This window comes from Catharus ustulatus, chromosome 4 (genome assembly GCF_009819885.2).
Source record: "Catharus ustulatus isolate bCatUst1 chromosome 4, bCatUst1.pri.v2, whole genome shotgun sequence".
Taxonomy (NCBI): Eukaryota; Metazoa; Chordata; class Aves; order Passeriformes; family Turdidae; genus Catharus; species Catharus ustulatus.
In genome coordinates, this window is record NC_046224.1 from 45,229,878 (window position 1) to 45,251,014 (window position 21,137).

At 34.7% G+C, this 21,137-nt stretch overlaps 1 protein-coding gene across 13 annotated transcripts in view; it reads left to right on the top strand.

Moving 5' to 3' along the window:
• PPFIA2 (PTPRF interacting protein alpha 2) overlaps positions 1-21,137 on the top strand; it is a 289,892-nt gene that overhangs the window by 194,601 nt on the left and 74,154 nt on the right. For 11 of the 13 annotated variants that reach the window (XM_033056913.2, XM_033056914.2, XM_033056918.2 and 8 more), the window contains 2 exons: positions 180-254; positions 18,554-18,670. In XM_033056913.2, coding sequence (XP_032912804.1) covers positions 180-254; positions 18,554-18,670 — 192 coding nt within the window. The remainder of the gene's footprint in view (positions 1-179; positions 255-18,553; positions 18,671-21,137) is intronic. The other 2 variants (XM_033056917.2, XM_033056925.2) reach the window with 1 other exon arrangement.

Consider the following 21,137-nt stretch of genomic DNA (forward strand, 5'->3'; position numbering starts at 1 on the left):
GGTTAAGTTTTCTATAGTTAGATTTAAATGTTTACTACACAATATGTCTCATGAAAGGGTGCAACACACATGCCTGCAGATTGAGTGACAGGGCATACAGTAGAGCATATGGCAGATTATATAATCTTTAAAGACTAATAGAAATTACGTTACTGCACATATTTTGATTTTTCTTCTAGGTAAGGGAACGACTGAGGGTTTCTTTAGAAAGAGTCTCTGCACTGGAAGAAGAACTAGCTGCTGCTAACCAGGAGGTAACATAAAACACTTTCTCCCCTTTTGAGATTAAATTTCTCTAATATTCTGTCCCATGTGTTCCCTGTCATTTTCTTCAAAACTGTCAGAAAAAAAACCCCAACAAAACAAACAAACAAACAAACAAACAAAACCTAAATACAACAAAACTAAAGAAAAAATTACATTCTGAGTAAGCTTCTCAGCGAGGCTTGTTAAAGGTGGTTGTGAGATTAATACAACCTTCTGTTTACTGATGTATTCCTTCCTTCTCTTCCCTTGTGAGCAATCCAAAATCCATGAGCTAGTGACAGATTCCCAAACTTCTTATTGGGCTTGAAAAAGGAGTGAATCAAAAAGTATGTCAGATACTATAAATAATTCAATAACCTGAATTTCCATTTTACTATTAAGTAAAACACATACACATGTATATATACTGATTATATAAATGTTAGCATTGATGAAGGAAGGATTATGGATGACTGTGAAACGTAGGTTTGTCTCTTCCCCTTTAGCTGCAGTGTATCATGGTGTATTGTGCTGCCGTGTACCTATTGCCAGCCTGGACAAGAGATATTTTTTCCTGTTTGCAGAATGTTCTCTTTTGTTTTAAAGGGTGATCAGCAAAACATATTTGTATTGAACAGCTGTCACTACACACATATAGAAAGAAAGTTGGCACCCTAGAGAGATGATATTGAGGTCAGATAATATAAAAATGCTGCTGGTGACTTTATCATTCCCCTCATATTCTGAACCCACCTGACAAGGGCTTTTAACACTGCAAAAAAAACCCAGATAAGTAAGTTAGATTAAAACTGTTTTGGGTTATGGCTATTTCCTGGTGTCATTTTATTCAGGGTTAATACAGAAATTGAAAGAAGCCACGAACAACCTAAAACACTACCAATCAATTCTTGAAAAGTGGAATACCCGTAATTCAGAATAATGTGTGATAATGTAAAGTGGAGACTACTAAAGTACCTTTAACTAATTTAAACTGGAAAAGGTACTTTCTTAATGTTACTTCTTAAAAACAGGATCTTCAATTAATATGTTAGTACTCCTTCTTTATAAGTATGACAACTTATAAAACTAACATTATGATTCATCCCTTTGTTCTCTGAAGTAACTGCACTTCATCTGTTAAAAAATAAGGCTCTTCTTTCAGAAAGATACAAAAATGTTGTCTTAAAATAATATAGTTACATTATGTTGTTTATTCTGTTATTTGCATTAGCATTTATTAAATAGCAAGCAGTCTTTTTGGTCATTCAAGCCAACCGAGATGCATCGCACTGCTCCAATCCCTCCTGCTCATCATCCAATTAAATCCGAGTTCACTTCACTGGGCATAGGACCAGGTCTTTAGAGAATTGCCTTGCTATTTGGAATTTTAAAAATTTAGTGTAACTTTTTTGACAGTAAGAAATAAAAGCACACACAATGAAATTAAATTGAAATGGGACTTCCATAGCTATTTTTGCCACAAATCCTTAGAAATGTTGAACAATATTTGTGTCTACATGACACTGAAGGCATTTAGAAGGATACTGAATCAATCAAGCATAACACGCCCATTAACACAATCTGAATATTGTTATTCCAGTTTCCTCTTAGAGACTGTTAAAGCTGAAATTCAATTAAATAATAATGGAGAAAGACTGAAATGGGAAGAGATGTGGAAGAGAACAAGTGGATTGTTTTCAAACAGTTATGCATTTGAGCAAGAGTTCAGAAAATTTTCACACAGTTGAGTAAGACAAAATTAATTTGAGCACTGTAGTTTTTAAGTCTAGTTTTATGCTAAATTCCACAGTGAATACACAGGCAATAAAACACTTAAAAATTTATTGTATTATATATGAAAATAAATGGACTTACTTTTTTGGGGAATTGACTATATGGCTTTCAGTAATTTTTGTAGTCCTGTCTTGGTGTCTGTTCTCCCAGGAGAGATAATTTTCTCATACTTATTGTAAGATTGTACTATATTCAGGACTATATCTAAATACAAAATAGTGACAGTAAATTGGTTCCCTGATTTAACAAATTACATTTAGATGTATGATAAGTATCAGATAAAAAGTAGCAGAAATGTGTATGTTAAGATATTTCCTCTCCCTGAGAGCTTGTGGCTGTGGCTCTGACACAGCAGCAGCGAGAAACTGCAAACACTCGAGAGTACACACTGGAAATATTCTTATATTTAAAAACCCCTGAAATGGGAGACAACAACTGTAGTTTTCCATCATTAGGTCATAATAAACTCTCATTTAACAGTTTTTGTGGTGTATTACACACATAACAAAGGGAGTGAAATAATCTGTAACTGGCAAAGTTGATTTCAGTTCTAGTTGCTAACAGAGTCTTGCAAAGCACATAATGTTGGATAGGCAATATAACACATCTTGAATTCTAAACTCCAGAGCAATTGGGGTGGGCATTTGGGCCTGTTGGGGGAACTCAGCTTGTGCAGCTGATGTTTACATGTAATTACACCTGGGTAATAGAGAAGGGTTTTCATCTTATGAGCTTATATTTTATTAAAGCTTCTATTTTATTAAAGAATGGATTAAAAACTCTTTAAATATATGTTTTCCTAGGGGAAGAGGCTATTTGACTATTTTATTTTGCTGCAGCTGATTAGTGATTTTGGAAGGGGCCATTGTACATAGCAGCAAACTTAATTGCTATTAGTGAATTTTTTTGTGCAGACAGGGGCAAGATAACTGCAGTAATAAAATTCCATGTTCATCCTGCATTTTCTTTTTCATTTCTGCTTACACTCAAAGCCATCACTAGTTCATGAGTAGGAGATGTCCTTTTCATTGTGTCTATTGTAGGCAAGATAATTAGAAGATACTGTTAACAATTATTTTTGAGAAATTTACCTCCTGTTTAAAATTACTGTAAAACACAGCTACTTCTGCTTACCCCTTAGGTGCTTTTGAAATTGTGCTGGTTCTTATCTTCTTCCATGTAACCTATGGTCTCTACACATAATTTTATTGCTGAGGGTTATAATTTGCGGTTAGCAATTAGACAAGTTGCAAGTGAGACATCCAGTAACAAAGCTCAGTGGTATAATAATGTTCTTCTGTGAATATTTTTCAAGGGAAACGTGATGTTTTTCATTGAGTGTATGAATATTTGCAAAGTTGAACAACGATCTGCTAACTAGCCTCCTTTTTACACACTAATTTGAGAAGAATGAGTCTCATTGGCAAGAGAAGTAAATTTATCTTCACAGTTTTGTCATTCATGATCTTAATGGGAATTTAATGTTGAAAACACTGACAAGATAACTACTTTTGTTGTACAGCTTTAGAAATACTCCTATTACCATTACAAATGTGGATCTTTGTTAAAAATTTTGCTAAAACAGACACTTGAGAACAGCACACCAAGGTTAGTCATGGGTGCCATATGTTCCCAAGTACTAGCAGCTTCCACAGCACAAGAGTTCATAGATTATAGACCATGGCCCATAGTGACACTTTTAAATCCATTTCTGCAGCAATGTGCAGTGTTAAGTGATAACTGTTGCAATTTCCATTAACAGATCTCCCTGTTTCCCAGAGCCTTCAACAAATAGTTTAAAAAAACAAAACCAAACAACATTTAAGGCTTTTTTCCAAGGCTTTTTTGTAAAATCAATTTTTATACATAGTTAATAAAATACTGGAATTCTTTTGTTTTTAATGGTTGTGCTTAATTTGTGCATAAATTTTCTCCTGTTCATTTTAAACAATTATCCATCCCTTGCAACGTCTTTCTGTGTTAATAAGAATCATGTGATAAGTGGCATTCCAAAACCCTATTTTGTTTCCTGTTAATATGCTGACTTTTCCATCTTTCTTCATTAGGAAAAACTGTGGCATGAAAAATGTAACTTTACTTACATTTATTACTGCAAAGATACTCTTTAGGAACCCAGAAAACATTGGGACTGCAGAATATTAAATTACATCAACTACTGATTTGACTGTATATATCACTACTACCATATGCTTTTCCTCAGCATTGTTCCAATTGCCAATGCTATTTCCAAATTACATTGTATTGCCTCTGTCAACTGACACATAGATTATATTTTAAAACACTCAGGCTTCATTTTAAAGCCTCATTGTTACAATTGCTTCTGCAAAAGTTTACTTGACATTGAGGCTAAATTTAACTGCTGGAGCTCTCAGAGACCTTGCAGGAGTTTTGGATCATAGATCACTGCTTCATATAACTGCATTCTCTTGTTCAGGCAGTGGGTGTCTTCCTGACAATGGGTTAGTTTATTCATTAGGGTACCCTAATGAATGAAAAGAGGATGGCTTGAAATATCAGATTCTTTATGTTCCATACCAGGGACAGCAGGAAATGTATCCTTTTATTCAGCAAAGAACCTCCAAATACCATGATAATTGCCAAACTTCTGCTGTTCAGGGCAAATCAAGTTCACAGTAAAAAATGCAGTAAAATTGTTATAGCTGAGGACAGTTTTGGCTCTGCCCATGAGGGATGCTGCAGACATGACTATGGTATCATTACTGCTAATGAAATTTTCTGTAGTAGTTAATACATATATGTATTTCAAAGTGAAGTCTTAGCTAAATGTGGCATGTCCTTTTCACCCATGGTTGCACATGAAAACATATGTCTATGCCTAGCTTTTTCTTTTCCAGTTAAGGCATTTTTTACAGAGGTTTCTTGGTGGCCTTGGGCTTTCTGTGTAAATACAATTCAAAGTGATTTTTGGAGTAAAAATGTTATGAAAGAAATAGTTTGCTGGGGAAAATAGATGTCCATTTCTTGAGCATATAATTTACACAAAATTTCTTCAAACTAGAATTCAGAAATTATGTATATCAAAAATTTGGATGAAACTAGGTGGAATTCAGGGACCTTTTTTTTTCTGAGGGCCAGGCAGATGACTTATATCTGCTTCAGGTGACTTCAGGCAGACATTTTTTTGCAAAGAATCTGAAACACCCTTCCTCTATACTATCTCCTTTCAGCATATTGTCTCAGAATGCAACTGCAACTTACTGCTTTCTGAACTCTTTCCTACATGTTAATTTTTTTTAGTTTTTCTATAAACTATAGATTTGCAGAGGTCTGACTCTGAAGAGATATTCTTTGTGGTCTGAACTTTAGTTTAAATGTCTATGTAAATGTAGCAAAATATATCTTTTCTGCAAAGTTGTGCATAATTTAAAATATCTTGATTTGAAATGTAATTTTAAATGCTATATATAATTGCTTTTTAATCTGCATTTAACCTTAGCCGTCTAATTAAATGTTACCTCTGGAGAAAGTTATTGTTGCCCTTAAGTTTTAAATGTGGCAATGATGCAAAATTATGATTTTTTTGTGATCATTTTTTTATTATACAAACTTTACTGCATTAATTTATTTTTCTACACATTTGAATTAGTATGTGTAGCATGGCAATTGAAGAGGTGGAAAATTAGCAGCACTACAGCCTTCATTGCCTAATTTTTTACAAAGTGTAAAAGAACTAAGCACAAGAAATAGTCAGTTAAATTGCCATAACTATTTCATTTTATGCCCTCAATTAATTCTAATCTGATTTCTCAGAATTAAAAAAAACCACTAAAATCCTATGTGAATATTGAGGGCGTCAGGGTTCATTTTGCATTGCCATTACTTTTTTCACTAATTTCGTGTTTCACTAAAATAAAGAGCAGACTAGGTATAAAATTAAATGTATTTTCCAGATAGCAACAGAAGAGCAATAATTACTATTGACATATTTGAGGTGAACATCACTACTGCATTTGCAAAAAAGGTTTCTTAGTACAACTCCCATAAACTTCTGCCACAGAGAAAAATCTTCAGATTTGGACTACTAAAAGAACATACATTTTCTACCATGACAGCAGACAATGATGTTGCAGATATTAGTATTTTTATTCAAAAATCTTGGTGACTCAAGGATATTTAAGTGTTTACCACAGTGTAGTGCATGCAATGCAGAAATTATATATTGGTCTTCTTCACTGAGATGGTTTTGCAGAGCAGAAATGTGTTGCTGCCCAAATGTCTTCAAGTTTTTAAGACATCCTGAAATGCTGTGTTCTCTTTCTCCTCCATTAAGCATGTGGCCACCTGTAACAAATCCTAAAATACCAACGTGATGTTCTCATTTTGCACTGTGTTTTGTCTAAGTTGAATGCCTCCTGTGTGTTCTTTAGAAGACACTAATTTGTAAGAAAGGATTAGTGGTCTGTGCTCATGTGTTCATGGAGCACTTAAGGAAATATGTAGCTGAAGAAATAAGGTTTTTATTCCTTCACAAAGACAGTGTGATTAATAGTTTTAATAAAATGTTTGATATTGAATATTTGCTAACTTTTATATATTTTTTCTATGTATTTTTATATTCTTTTGAATATTATATCATAAAGACAATTTTTATTTCTGGTCTTATTTTCTAATATTCTAAGATCTGGAGTATGAATATGTTCAGCTGCTTTAAGGTTGTACTTCCTTAACAGGAATAAAACTCTGAAGCAGCTGAATACATTAATACTTGCACTTAGATGAAAAATTCAGGCTACTAAGGGTCTCCACTGCAATTTTGATTTATTTTTTTTTTCTCAGAACTTTGTGTCATGGCTAATTATCACTTCTTAATTTTATTTACTTGTAAAATTCTTTCTGGGATTTTTTATATGAAGATTTGTGACAAGATTGAATCCCAGTGTCACAGATTTATCATTGAAGAGTAGAGTTTTGTTCTGCTGTATTTATTTTTAAAAAACCCTGAGATTGTTTGCAGCCTCATTTTTTTGCTATGACACATCCTTGTGTATCAATAAGAGGATGCATGCTCTAAAACTATTGTAAACTGTTATTTGCATTAAAGAAAAAGAAAAATTTATGTTTAATAAAGTAATGCTTAAGGGAGCATGGCAAATGGTAAAAAAGCAATGTTAAACTGTGACTTGCTACTTCCTCATTCTCTACTCTTCTCCCAAAACCTGCTGTGAAGCTATGAAGCAATTGTTTAAATATGCATTAAAAGAGAAGTGAGATTGATGTTTGAAATATTTTTTGCAAATCTCTTCAAATCTACTTCATTTTTATGTCTAACAGAAATATTTGATTTAATGAAACCTTGGTCCCCCATGATTAGAAACTTGGGTGATTTAATGCCTTGTTTTACTGAATAAATGATGACTGTAGATTAAAAATTCCCAGTTTCCTTTAGACCTTGAAGCAAACTTTCCATAAAATTAGCACCTTCATCAAAATGAACAAAAATCTATTCCAGAATATTCATTAATGTGTGTGTCTCTATGTCTGTGTTTTAAAAGCATTTGTTTTATAGATTGATCATTGTGAAAACAAATTAAGTACTTATACCATAATGTAAAAATAAGAAATCTAACTTCAAATTCTATTACAAATACTCATACTATTCTGCTGTTTAAATGTTATATTCTCCTTTTTTAAATATTTGTGCCCTAAGTCTGCAGACTTTTGCCTTTGGGGAGACTATATTTTTGTATGCATTAAAAACTATGGCAGAATCTTAACTGTAACTTAGATTGCTGCAGAAATATATAGTCGTTTATTTAGTAGCAATATATTCCATCCTGACTTCCATACTGAAGTGCTTTTATTTCACATTTTTACTGTGATTATTACTGCATTACAATGCTCCCAACAGAGCTCCAGTAAGGAGCAGGATGCCATTTTGTGGGGAAAATACTGAAACATGGTTCCTGCTCCATAGCACATAACAGTGTAAATTTGTCTCATGGTGTCCATTGCTCATACAGCTGTTGAGCTTTACTGTAAAGCGCAGGTAGCACAGTGACCTGTGCAATACATCTGGCAAGCAGCTGTTACAGTAATTTCATGATTGTAAGCTGCACCATTTTGCCTAAAATTTTGCTCCCACCCCGGAAATGCGACTTACACTCAGGAACGGCTAATATGTGAAAAATTTTCTGAAATTTCCAACCCCAGAAGTGCCAGTCAGGGTGCCGAGCCGAGCACCTACCAGTAAAACCCGGGATTAGGCGATTGTTACAAATTGGTTACTCTGTTGCGCGGCAGGTGCAGGCGGGCTCCGTGCTGGCAGCGTGGGGGGCGGGGAGGGAGATGGGGGCTCCATGCTGCCATCCCCGCGGCCTGGGGGGCGAACAGGGGGCTCCCGCCCCCACCTGCCGCCGCGGGAGCAGGCGGGGCTCCTTCCCCTCCTCCCGCCGCTGCCGTGGGTGCATCCTCACCTGCCACCGTGGGGCAGCGCCAGGCTGGGGCGAGCGAACCCGGCGGCAGTGGTGGCCGGCCCCAAGCGGCCCTGCCGAGCTGGGCTACCCAGCCCCATCGGTAGCCCCATGCCCGCACGACCCAAGCCGAGCCAGTAAACCCCGCGATCCCGCGATTCTGTTACTATTTGGCAACTTTGTTGCACGTGGGTCCTCGTGGCGAACGACAGAGCGGCTTATAATCAGGTACAGCTTATGTATGGACAAAGAACGAAATGTTGCCGACACCCAGAGATGTGACTTATAGTCAGTGCGGCTTGTAATCGTGAAACTACTGTACTCTTTTTACCACCACAGGAGCCCTGTAAACAGTCTTATAGGACTCAGGCTCATCTGATACTCTGAATATTCTTGCTCCTAAAAGCATAGAGATGAGTTCAGTTGGGATGATTGGTTAGTTGTTTCTACAGCAGAAAAAGTAGGATGCAGTCCAGTAGTTAATGGGTTCATACGTATTGACAGATAGACTTGACTAAACTGCATAACTTAATTTTGGACAGCTGATGGTTGTAGTGGCATCTATTCAGGTGCACATTCTGTCACATGATTGTTGTTCTGGGACCCTGCACAAATGAATCCTATCACACTCACTGTGTTGTAACTCCATGCTTGGGAGTTAAATACAGGATACATGTCCCCTCATGCCTGGTTTCCTAAAGGAAGAGAGGCCGGGGCTGCAGGCAGGAAGGAAGTGACAGTGCTGTCCGTGAGGTCCTGCAGCTAAACTGTGATAATATAACTGTAGGACACAGGATTCTTCATCAAATGACACAACCACTCTGCAATAAATCAGCAGGCATGGACAATTTTCTGGATCCTATGAGGTTATTTGAATTATTTTGGGGGTCTGATCAGTGTTTTATATTAATCAGTAAAGAGGAATCACAGAGCATGCCTGACATTTCTGCATAACAGCAAAAAAAATATATCGATATATGACAGAGCTCTGTGAAGCTGAAGAAGATGCCTCAGTAATTGATAAATAGATCTCTACTTTATTCCAGGGAATTACAAAATAGGAAAGCTCTGAGTTTCCAGCACAGATTTTGTAGATTTCTAAATCACCACACATTCCTCACCCAAAGTAGAAAAGAAGGAGAAAGAGGAAATGGCATGGCAGCCAAAGAAATACAAGCTGAGGGGACATAGGGATCACACGAGCCAGATGTATGGTTGAACATATTTCACAATCATTTGCCAACACACCTGAAAACTCCAGGAGATTAATGAAATTGGAAGGTAACTTGTATATGGTTAGTTTAGGATTGTTCACAGTCAGCATGAGATTAGACACCAGGATAATTTCAGTTTGGATTTAGTGTCATCTGTTTGGCAATCTGTTTAGGGAGCTTAACAAATCAATGCAATGCAACTCTCACCAGATCTGATTTCACAAGGTCTCATTAGCAAATGCCTTACTTTAAACATATCAAATTCCTAAAGTAAAGAATATAGCACACACACAGATAAAGGTGTGCTTCGCTGACATGCATTGTAGAGGTCACTATTACGTGTAAAAAGTGTATCCTTAAAAATTTTAATATCTAATGTTTAATTTGCTCACAGTATTCAGAAAGCGCCTTTCATGAGACATCAGAAAGAATATATCATTTCTCTTTGATCTGTTATTTTGGGAATCATAAGCTTTGAAATGGATGCCATTTTATCCTGCACTGGAGGTGTGAATTCAGGTTTCAGAACATAGCTGCTTATCCTTCTGTCTGTGTCAGCTTTGGGGTCATTTAACATTTGTCATTTGACATTTGTCAAATGAGTCGTTCAAGCAGATGAAGATAGTTTCATTGCAAGAATTAGACTTGCAATATAGGACTGCAAGACAAAATGATTCTTTACCATTAATTATCTTTTTGCAGATCCATCTTGGTGAAAATGTTTTTAAGCTGCTGGAATAATGTATTCTTTTAACATTTGCTCAATGTGCTTCTTTGGAATGATTATTCAATTTTCTGTAAATTTGTTAAATATTAAATGATGTTTTTAAGATCATCTACTAACTCTCAAACCAGATTTTAAACAGTGTAACAAGATCATAGTATCTTTTATGCTTATTACTCTCCATAATAATTTTTAATGTATGGATAGACCTTACATGATGAATTTGTATGAAATATTTAAATTTATGACATGAGTCAATAAATAAAATCAACTTCAAGCTTCACTAGGTTCATATTTGTTAATCAATATTCCCATTAACATATGAACCAGAAAATGTATCATTTGTGTTTTCCTGTTAGTTCACCTCGACCCTACAGTGCACATGCAGCTCTAAGAGTATTCTGCAAATTCATAATTCCATTAACTAGCAAGAGTTACAAACAACAAGCCATCATATGCCTGTAATAGAAATAAATATATAAATAATTTTACTTGGAATTCAAAAATGGAAAAAAAAAATTGGGGGTTTGATTAGGAAATGGCAACATTAGTAGATAATAAATAATCTTCATTAGTACTAATAAGGACCATCAGTGTATAGGTAAAATTATTACAGGAGGAGCTGTAGAGGATTTGACCTGGTTCAATCCGTAGAAAATTAACTTGCTTGCTTTACTTGGAACCTGGACAGTGTGGTTTGGACACTTTAATCATGTAGAATATGTGGTTAGATACAAAAAGAAGGGAAAAAAGAAGCCCATATGTATCATTCCACTACATTAAAAAAAGCTGTCATATTAGATTCCATTCTGCAATAATCCTAGGATAAAAACATTATTATCTTGACTAGAATTAAATAGGTACATTAATGGATGCATTTCAAGTTTAATACTTGGAATACAGACTCTTACTCACTGTACTGAGGTTCAATTTCAACAGAGTGAGAATGAAACTGAGGTTGGGATTTCTTCAGTTTGTAAATGCACATCATGGTAGTGGTACATCAATTGTAGTTCTAGGATGAGGTTCATTTCCTTTCTGGATATTTCTCATTTCCTACTATCTGTTGTATATTTTCATGTTTTCTACAATCAGTAGCAGAGATGGTGATTTTAATACAGATACACTGTATAGGAAAATATGATAAAACTGAATATATATGCAGAATAGTGGTTTTCATAACAGACATGTCCAGTCAAAATAAATCTAAACAATCTCAAATCTCTAGATTACAATATGCAGACAAAGAATACAAAATTTCATTTGGGGCAGAGTGTTTTTACTCATAGGGACAAATATTGGTGTAACCAAAAGAGGAAAACAGTTTTGCAGTGCAAATAACTAAACAAACTATTTTTTCAAACTGAGCACTATTTTTCAAATTGAATTACATATGTAAAACAGGGGTTCTTATTAATTAAATGCTTTATGTGCTAAGACCAGTTACATAAAGCCATAGAGGTACAAATATCTGCGTATATATTATCATAAATATTAAATATATGTGTGCACACTGTGTATACATGTTTCAATAATTCATGTATTGTTGAAAAGAATGAACATTATAATGTCTGTGCCAAATCCATACTCAGCTCTGACAAGCTGGAAATCAGACCCTACCAATGAACTCCAGAGATTTTGAATACTAGTCTTTGTTGGAGTAATAATAAAAGAACAATTGTTTTGTTATTATTTTGTTGAGTTTGGTAAGGAAAAAAAAAGAAAAGCAAGAGAAATTATTCATCAGGTGTCAAATACACAACAATATAATTCAACCATGTAATTGATATTTGTTACTATTTCCCTATTGTGCTAGTGTCTGTAAAAGACAGTTCTTTCACTGTGTTGTTTTTCATACAAATTTTGTGACAAATTAAAAGTAGTACATTTTTGTTTCTGCAGAAAACGTACCCTGAAATGCATGTAGTAATCTGTGAAAAATCGTGACATATACTCTTCTTCACAATAGCACCTGCACCATTGCTTTAGATTGCTCTTGTTCTATTTTCTAAGTGCTGCTACAGAAATAAATGGTGCGTGCTCTAGAGTTTGTGTAATAGCACAAGACAGGTATTTACACAGTAACAATTTGCTCCAGAATTCATTATGAAACAGAGGAGACTATTAAACCCTACCGCCTTATTACCAGCCTGAAATGTTGGGGTATTACTACTTTTAAAGTTCTGCTTGGCATTCAGAGGGAGTCAGGGCTCAGTGGTGGTGTAGACGGGCAGGAGATGCTGGGGTGGGTCAGTCCCTGCTGCAGCCAGCTGAGTGCCACAGCTGTGCAGTGCCCCTGGACACGGCACCCTTGGCACCCACAGGAGTGACCTCCACAGGCGCGTCCATGGAGCACTGATAGCCACAACCTTGTCAATAGTTATCACAGGCACAGACCGCCAACAGTAAAGGACCACAGGGTTAGTATTTTCGTGTTTTCCATTTAAAATTAGCAATGTGCTGCAGATTCAGAGCATTTCTGGGCATTTCTGCATGTTGTCGTTCATTCTGTGCGCTTCAGCAACATGAAAGCAGAGTCTGAAAGCGCTGTCCACCGTACAAGGATTGCAGACAGCAGTGCCAACATCAAGATGGTAAGAATGAAATAAAGACCTGCCAGAAGCTGCAGAAGCAAGAGGTTTTAGCTTTCTTTGACAGAATTTGAAACATAAGAGGTAAAGACTTTAACTGTAAAAGATGTGTAACAGAGGACTAGAGTTTGGTGTGCTCCCTACCCACAAACATACAAGATTTATTTTCATTACTGTCTGACTTTCTACTACTGTCTGATCTCCAAGGCTCCCTCATGAGGATGATTTCACTGTAATTAGTATTTCTCCATAACAATGAGAGCTAAACAGCGATATTAAAAGGTGAGCAATCTCAAAAAGGGAGAATTCATTATGTAAATATGTTGAAAATATGTATTACTCATAACTCCCACAGTTTATTTTAATAAAGCAGTATTTTTCTTGATATGTCAGGACAGTTTTTAAAGGACTCAACTGTGTAAAGTTTCTAGAAAGCTCACGCCTAAATAACAATAAAATTCACTGAAATTCCAGGCAAATAGAAAATAAATCTAGCTGTGAGGTTGTCAGTCTTTAGTTTAAAAGTGAAATTTGCGCTAAAAAACCCTACTTGATTCTTTTTGGTTTACATCATTTAATGGGGGAGAAGGCAAAGTGCTAAGTTTAAGAAAAATAGAAAATGTTTTTTCTTCCTCCAAAGTGAGCACAAAGTGCATTGTTAGGGCTGATTATTTCATTCCCTGCCTCCCAAACTTTTCAGTCTGAAAAGACTTTTTTCTTTTACTTTGTTCCCTTGAAGTATAGCTAATATTGATTACAATGCTGTACATTCCCTAGGTATGTTAACTCCTAGGTATCATGAAAATAGAGCCCAAATTCTGTATTTACCCTATTAAACATACTTGGCTGTAAAGCTCAGAACCTGCATCACTGAATGGAAAAACTAAAGTGTTTCAAAACTAAAGTAATCTTTATGGAGATTCCTTTTTATCTACTATCCCCTGCATCTTCATGTAAAACTTGTGTGTTCCAGTATGTTTTCATTTTATCTAATAAACACAGTTTGCATTTTACCATTTTTTTCATCCTGGTTTTTCATTTCCTTTTTAGTTATTTAGTATTGTAGTTTTTTAACTACTGTGTGAATCATTTATTTATTTTGGTTTTATATCTTAATGTTTGTTAGTTAGTTAGTTAGTTAGTTAGTTAGTTAGTTAGTTAGTTAGTTCGTTCGTTCGTTCGTTCGTTCGTAAGGTTAGTAATCAGGCTGTTTTTCTTGTTAAATAGAAGGAATTTAAGCTATGGGTCACTGATTTATTAGCTCATATTATCTTATCCATTATGAAATTTTCTTATTACATTGTCCTTTTCACCACCATGGCTGATGGATATGGGTCTATCAGGTACTTCTTCAGATCAGTACTGGCTTACATATTCGTCTTCTGTTCTATGTTGTATTTTAATATTTGAAATCAATATTCCCTCAGCACCTGGATTCAAGCTATTAAGTATATAGGCATGATATGTAAATTTGGCCATTTATGGAAATGGAGAACAGTTCAAATTTTGAGTCTGAATTTCTGAATCCTAACTTCATTTAAAAAACAACATGATTCAATGATGTCTGTAGATAATGGACACAAATTCTGCTAATTTAGAGGGAATTTATGTGGGTAGTGTAGTGGAGGTATTTGCCAAAATTTTAAATTCAAAAAGTTGGGCTTTAGGAACTTTGAAATTATTTATTAGTTGAAACAGAAAGGCAGAAGTTGTGTAAGGTTTTGTTGAGGATTATGACAGAGTAAGGCTTTTGAAACTGCACCATTTGTTTTGAGGTATCTTTGACATCTGGAAGATAGAATTGAATTAAAATTGATTGAAATTCTTTAAGGTTTTGATGTGCTTTGTGAGTCATAAAACTACCATGCAAAAGTGAGAAGAATGTTGCAGATCAATATGCCTTTAAGAAGAGAACAAGCTGAATTTTTTTTTTTCAGATGAGGGAGTATTTTCCTGGACTTGAGCTGCAAAAGTTAGAAAGGTCCAACTAGAAGAGTAATACTCTACATTTTGTTCTTAAGCTGACAATGATTGCTTCGTTTTTCTCAACCAAGAAAAAAAAAGAACTTTTCAGTTCTGCTGAATGAGCTTGGCAAAGAAAGCAGAGAGCCAAATTTAGATTTTCTTTAGACTCAACTATGGAAAGACTTGAAATTTTACTCTTGTTTAGACTCACATTGAAAGGTGCTACTGTGATCCAGATCAAGTGTGCCACACAGGAAAATAATGTCTGTGATTGTAGAAATGGAATATAATCATTTGAGATCCACAAGCAGAAGCTGATAAGAACAAAAATGTGATGTATTTGATCATATTTTAGAAGGTACAGTTTGGACTTCAGTGTTTAGGTTGATTGTTCAGTTTTGGGTACAACAATCCTAAACAGAATAATGATATTTATCTGTATTTATTTTCTATTAATATCTCTAGGGGTGGGGGAGGGAGGGTATTTTTTTTGTTTGTTTTCAGCAGCTATGATGCCATCCTCAAGAATATTACCTTTTACTTTCCAAAGCAAAGAACATAGTATGGGATCCATTAGGAATGTAGCATTAGAGGTTAGATAGTATGAAGGTACTTGGAAAGCTGTCTGTGGACATGTTTTTTGGTAGATGTTTTAAGCTGGATATTATAAACATCAAAACATCAGTAGAAGAGATAGGCATTTCTCAAAAATAATATTACCAACTTTTATCTGCATTGAGCAATCATTTTCTTACCTAGATCTCTGCTGTTATTACTGTCTGCTGTTGTAATGATCATTAGAATTTAAGAGGTTTTGGAGTCTACCCAGGAAAAATTTAGTCATCTGTGCCTTCACCCAGATCATCAACCCTTCTTCCATGTTTTGGCAACCTCTTTAAAAAGCTACTCAAACGGTTCAGTGATTAAATGAACACATTTGCAAAAAAAAAAAAAATGCACATTACTGAAAGACAAATCAGAAAAAAAAAGTAAGTAATAAAAAGGAGTATGATAGGAATTAAAAACTTCTGCTTTGACAAAGTAAAAAGCAAAAATACTTGTAAGACAGTGAAGAATTTCCATGCTTCCTTAGGAGCACTAATTCTGCCTTAATATATTCATTAAATCAAGAATAGAACAAGTATGAAAACAGATGTGAGGTTCTTCACAGTTTAGATCTGTTATATGATGACTACACAAGAGCTGAAACTTCTGCAATGTGCCAGACTTCAAACTCTTTGTTGTTCCTGTATATATTTGCTCTGCATTCATTACAACAAAATAATTATTGAAACTGTAATGTTTAGCAATGATGGACTTTTAGCAAAGTGATTGTTCCCAGACATAAAAAAAAATCCTCCAAATAATGATACTCAATATTTCATTATTTTATTTGCCCGTCATCTAAAAGGGACAATAGATTTTTTTTTAATTTATTTACTTACTTTTACTTGTAAAGTGCTGGTACCCAAAGACCTGTAGAGGCTAAGAAAAATTGAACTCTTTCTAGTACGTGGTTAAATGCCAACATTTTGCACTAGTTTTTAAAGCGTATTTATTCAGCTAAAAGGCTGTTAAGTATTTGTGTAGATACAGGTAATAATTCAAAATGAAGGCATAGTGATGAACACATTTTAAGGGATGAACAAAATATTATCTTATGAAAAATCCAGATATATTGTTGCCTGTCAAGTAATAGATCCTACTATTTCACATTTTTCCACGTTATGTGTAGTTGCTCTACATCAATCAGAATTTTATAGTATGTGTGTTGAAGTGTCTCAATCTACCTGAAGGTACCTTTTAGCACTAATTGATGGCTAATTTTGTTCGGTGGAAGCCATAATTTCTGTAGTTTTGATTTGAGAACTATTTGAACCATAAAGAAAAAAAGTGAGTGAAGCAATTCACAAATATTTTCAACAAAAGCTAATCACAAAGCTAATACAAATATTAGATTACTGATTGTGTAAAAAGCAAGACTATGTTATTGAGATTATACCAGTCCTTTTTCTGTTACTTGAGACAGATGTAATTCTTTTATTTAAGCAAAATGTTTTAAAGTTCAGTGTATTTGTACAACCCCCAAAGACACAGGTTGTCTCAGACAGTTTTAATTCCCACTCTTGTAGTTTCTTATAATTGCTTGGATGAAAAGTTGCCTTCAAGTCTTGGTCTTGGCACTGAAATCAGTGGGAGTATATGACTTCTACAGGGGCTGTAACTTGGAATTTTTAGTGAGCAGTGAATCAGCCTGCTCATCAGAATCTCGTATTACAGAAATTTTCAACATTTCTATTAAGGAAGAATTTTTTTAAGTGGTGTTTTTATATCTCAAATGTTGGTCAGAGTGATTCAAATGATCATTAAAATAAACACTTAAATATAACTTAACCACATTTGAAAAGTTCCAAATTAAAATTACGTAAATTATTCACATCAAAGTAAGTTTATCTTAATGCCAATTAAACTTAATTTAATTTAATTTAATAAATGTTCCACAAAATCTTAGCTGCTGCACACTCTTACTGGGTAGTACTACCTAAAATTTTCCGTCCTAGCCCATGCTTTTGTGTTCTAGGATGGGACAGTCTTTTAGGGTGTTTCTGACTCAGGACCTACCTATGCAGACAAAAAAAGGATGATAGAAGCCTTAAAACTTACACCAGCTTTCCAAAAATGGCATCTATGCATCACACCATTGTTCTACTGTAGTTAATGCATAATGTTATTCATGAGGTAAATAATTTACTGCATGTGCTCATAAAAGCAAAAAAATACAGAGATATCTAACTCTGCAATTTAACGAAATGAATTGTTCATATAAGCCACAACTTCCAGCTTATCATGTTATACAATGTAAAAAAAAATTTAAAATTAGCACCTAAATCTTTCTAGGTTGTGTATTGCCTGAGAGTAAGCCACAAAATCAGACAGAAAGCAGCTTGTTTTCCAGCAGCTGCATGGGAATTTTAGTAGCATTACCAATAAATAAAAATATTTTAAATACAATAAAACCTACTTGTATATGTGCTAAAACAGTCAATGAGTAGTAGAGGGTGTTCATGTACATGCCTTTCTTAACAAAAACCATATAAAATGTATGTTGCTGTTACTAACAGATGGGAGGTTGACAGAAAACTAGCACTCTGTTTTACATCACTTGGGTTTGATTCATAACCTCTTGGTACTGTTTGCCTAAAGCAAAAGTTTAGCATTCATTGAATTCTATATAAAAGAGTAAGTCTTGCTCTCACAGTGTTAAAAAAATCAATGGCTAACTGTTGTTTCATCTTTCAAGTTAAAAAAAAGGGTCCTACCACAAAATAAGGACAGAAGATGAGACAGTGTTGACTATCATGTCATTTATTCCTTTATATACTTAATGACCTTAAGATACCATTAGCATTTTTGGGTTTTAAACTTCTCTGCACATAATGACCTAATTTTGCAAATGCTACAAATAGCCAATGTAGGATTGAATGGTTAATAGGTTTTAAAGATTGCCTGCTCAGTATTTTTCTAATTTATCATATATATTTACCACTTATTTTCTTTCTTTTGCAGATAGTAGCTTTGCGTGAACAAAATGCACACATTCAAAGGAAAATGGCAGCTGGGGAAGGGTCTGCTGAATCAGAGCATATTGAAGGAATGGAGCCAGGGCAAAAGGTTCATGAAAAGGTATAAAATGTTAGTTGCCATTAAATCTAACAATCTGTATGATAAATAATCAGGTTTTAGTTTTTATTAATGTGAATATTTCATGGGGTGTCCATTTAGAGTATTATCTGCCTAATGAAACCAATATGAAAAAATGAGCTTGTTTAAATGGAAAACAAAAGCAAATGGGCAGGTCCTTGCTCTTTGATAGAGTATGGAGTTAGATCTGTAGTTTATAACAGAATTTCCTTTGAATTTTTGCGTAATGCTACAATTACGAGTACTATATACTTCTGAGTGATCCTTTGTACTTTGCATACAGAAGAGCAGGGTGTAGTGGTATGTATATGTGGAAAGCTGTATATGCAAACATTGTTTCAAAAAAAGACCCTAAGGGGAGAACAGAGACCTAATAACTAGAAAAAGTAATTTTTCTCTGTGCTGCCTATAGATACTCTTCAAATTCGTGTCTATGCTTGTATAGAGAAAAGTTACTTACTTAGCACTCCTTCAGTAGGAAATAGGTATATAGAATTCAGGCAAAGTATTTGAGCTTAATGCTGAAAGGGAACAAAATGTAGAGACTAACTTGGAAAAAAGGCTTTCTCCTTAGCCTTAGATTTCCATATTGATAAAAACCAAGTTGAGCATCTTCCTCTTCTGCTTCAGAAGTATTAAATTAAAATGGTAGGATAACATAACATTTGGCAGACAGCTGAAATGAGTAGAGCTGCTGCTTGGATCTCTAATTGTGCATTTTTGTGTTATGCCATATGATGAACAGTGGCATAAATCATACTTAGTAAATATAGCTGTCATCATTATTTATTTTATAGTCAATCCAATTTACAATGGTGCACTTCCAGTGCAGGCATTAATTTTACACATTTTGCAGTTATGTGTATTTTCCTTTGAGTAATCTATATGGTTGAGAAACACACAGTAAACAAATACTGTTCAGCTACGCTCCCCTTCCTGCAAAATCTTACTCACAGACACATCTGTGAAATTTTGATAAAGTGTTCACCCCACTCAGTTGTGCTTTTAAATACAACTACACTGCTTAGCTGAAAATCTCTGCTTTCCCAATTTCTTTGCAAGCCGTTTCTTCTGATTTGAACCATTGGATTATTCATTGCTTACAAGCAGAACTAAGTAGAAATAAGACTATCCATCCTTTAAGAAATCTGCATATTTTAACAATAATGAGAGAAATGAAATTCAATGTAACATATTATTATCATCATATTTTTTTAATTGAATGTCTCTAGAGCAGTATGTCCAGAAAACTTCTATACTTCCTAACAAAAATTTACATTGGTCGGGTTAAGCTGAAGGAAAGGTTTTTACTTAATAGATTTTGCTCCTTATGGTAATGAAAGCATACTGGATAGGGAGTTAAGAGGAGGCTGTATTGACACCAGATCAACCAGTACACTCTAATTTACATCCTCTACACTAGCTGCTCTCTACCTTTCTACATTTATCTTGGTGACCATCATCAATTCCTTATTATTTAGGAAAGAGAAACTTAAAAGCTAGCAAATATAGAAACTTGCACAAAGAGAAGAGCTTTAAAGGACTCGGAAAAATTGTTTCAAAGAATGCTTGACAAAGATCACCTGCTATGGAAATTAAGATGCAACTGTTTCTGTTATCAGATATTCTCCTACTTAGATTTGTGACCACTTGCTGCCACCCAGATCCTTCACTTAATCTCTAAGGACAATTGCCTGTTTTCCCCAAAAATGAAAGCCAGGAAAGAGAACTCACAGTGAATAAGGTGCCCATTGGGAAATCTAGGGAAGCAGCTAGGGATGCTGCAATGGTGGGACTGAATAGCCAAAAATAAGATGCTGTGAATAAGGAGTTTTTTTTCAAATAAAGTCATTACTTCTTACTCCTCAAGAACCATGAAAGTTGAATTATACAGTAAAACAGTGTTTTCAGAAATGATCATAGGTAAATTAGGAAGCATTAAAGCTGCTTTGGAAAAGAGGAGTTCTTCTGATGTTGTCCCCGTTAATTGTTCACCATTACAGTATCCCAGTATCCCTTTCAGTTATAATTATATTTTTGTTTGTTTCTCTCTCATAATGGAGAATATTACTCAAGATTCTGTTCCTATTATTTTAATTTAAATATATTAAAAAATCATTGCAATAATTCTTCTGAAGTTAATGGAGCGTTATCAGAGATTAATTAGCCTGAGAATGACTATTTTTATCCTCAAGGATGCCATGGATGTATCAAAATGTTTCATGCTTGACAAATCCACTTCAGCCTGAATTTCTGTTACACTGAAGGCACAAAAGCTAAGTATAAGTGAAGTGTAAATCAGTGTGTTTCTTCTAGGAAGCACACTAGTCTTACCTATAGTAAGGGGAGTTTTACTGACAGAAATTGGTAATCTGCTCATAATAATACTAGAAACAAATTGAAACAGATATATATACCAGAATAGGTGAAAGAGCCTGATCTTTACAGT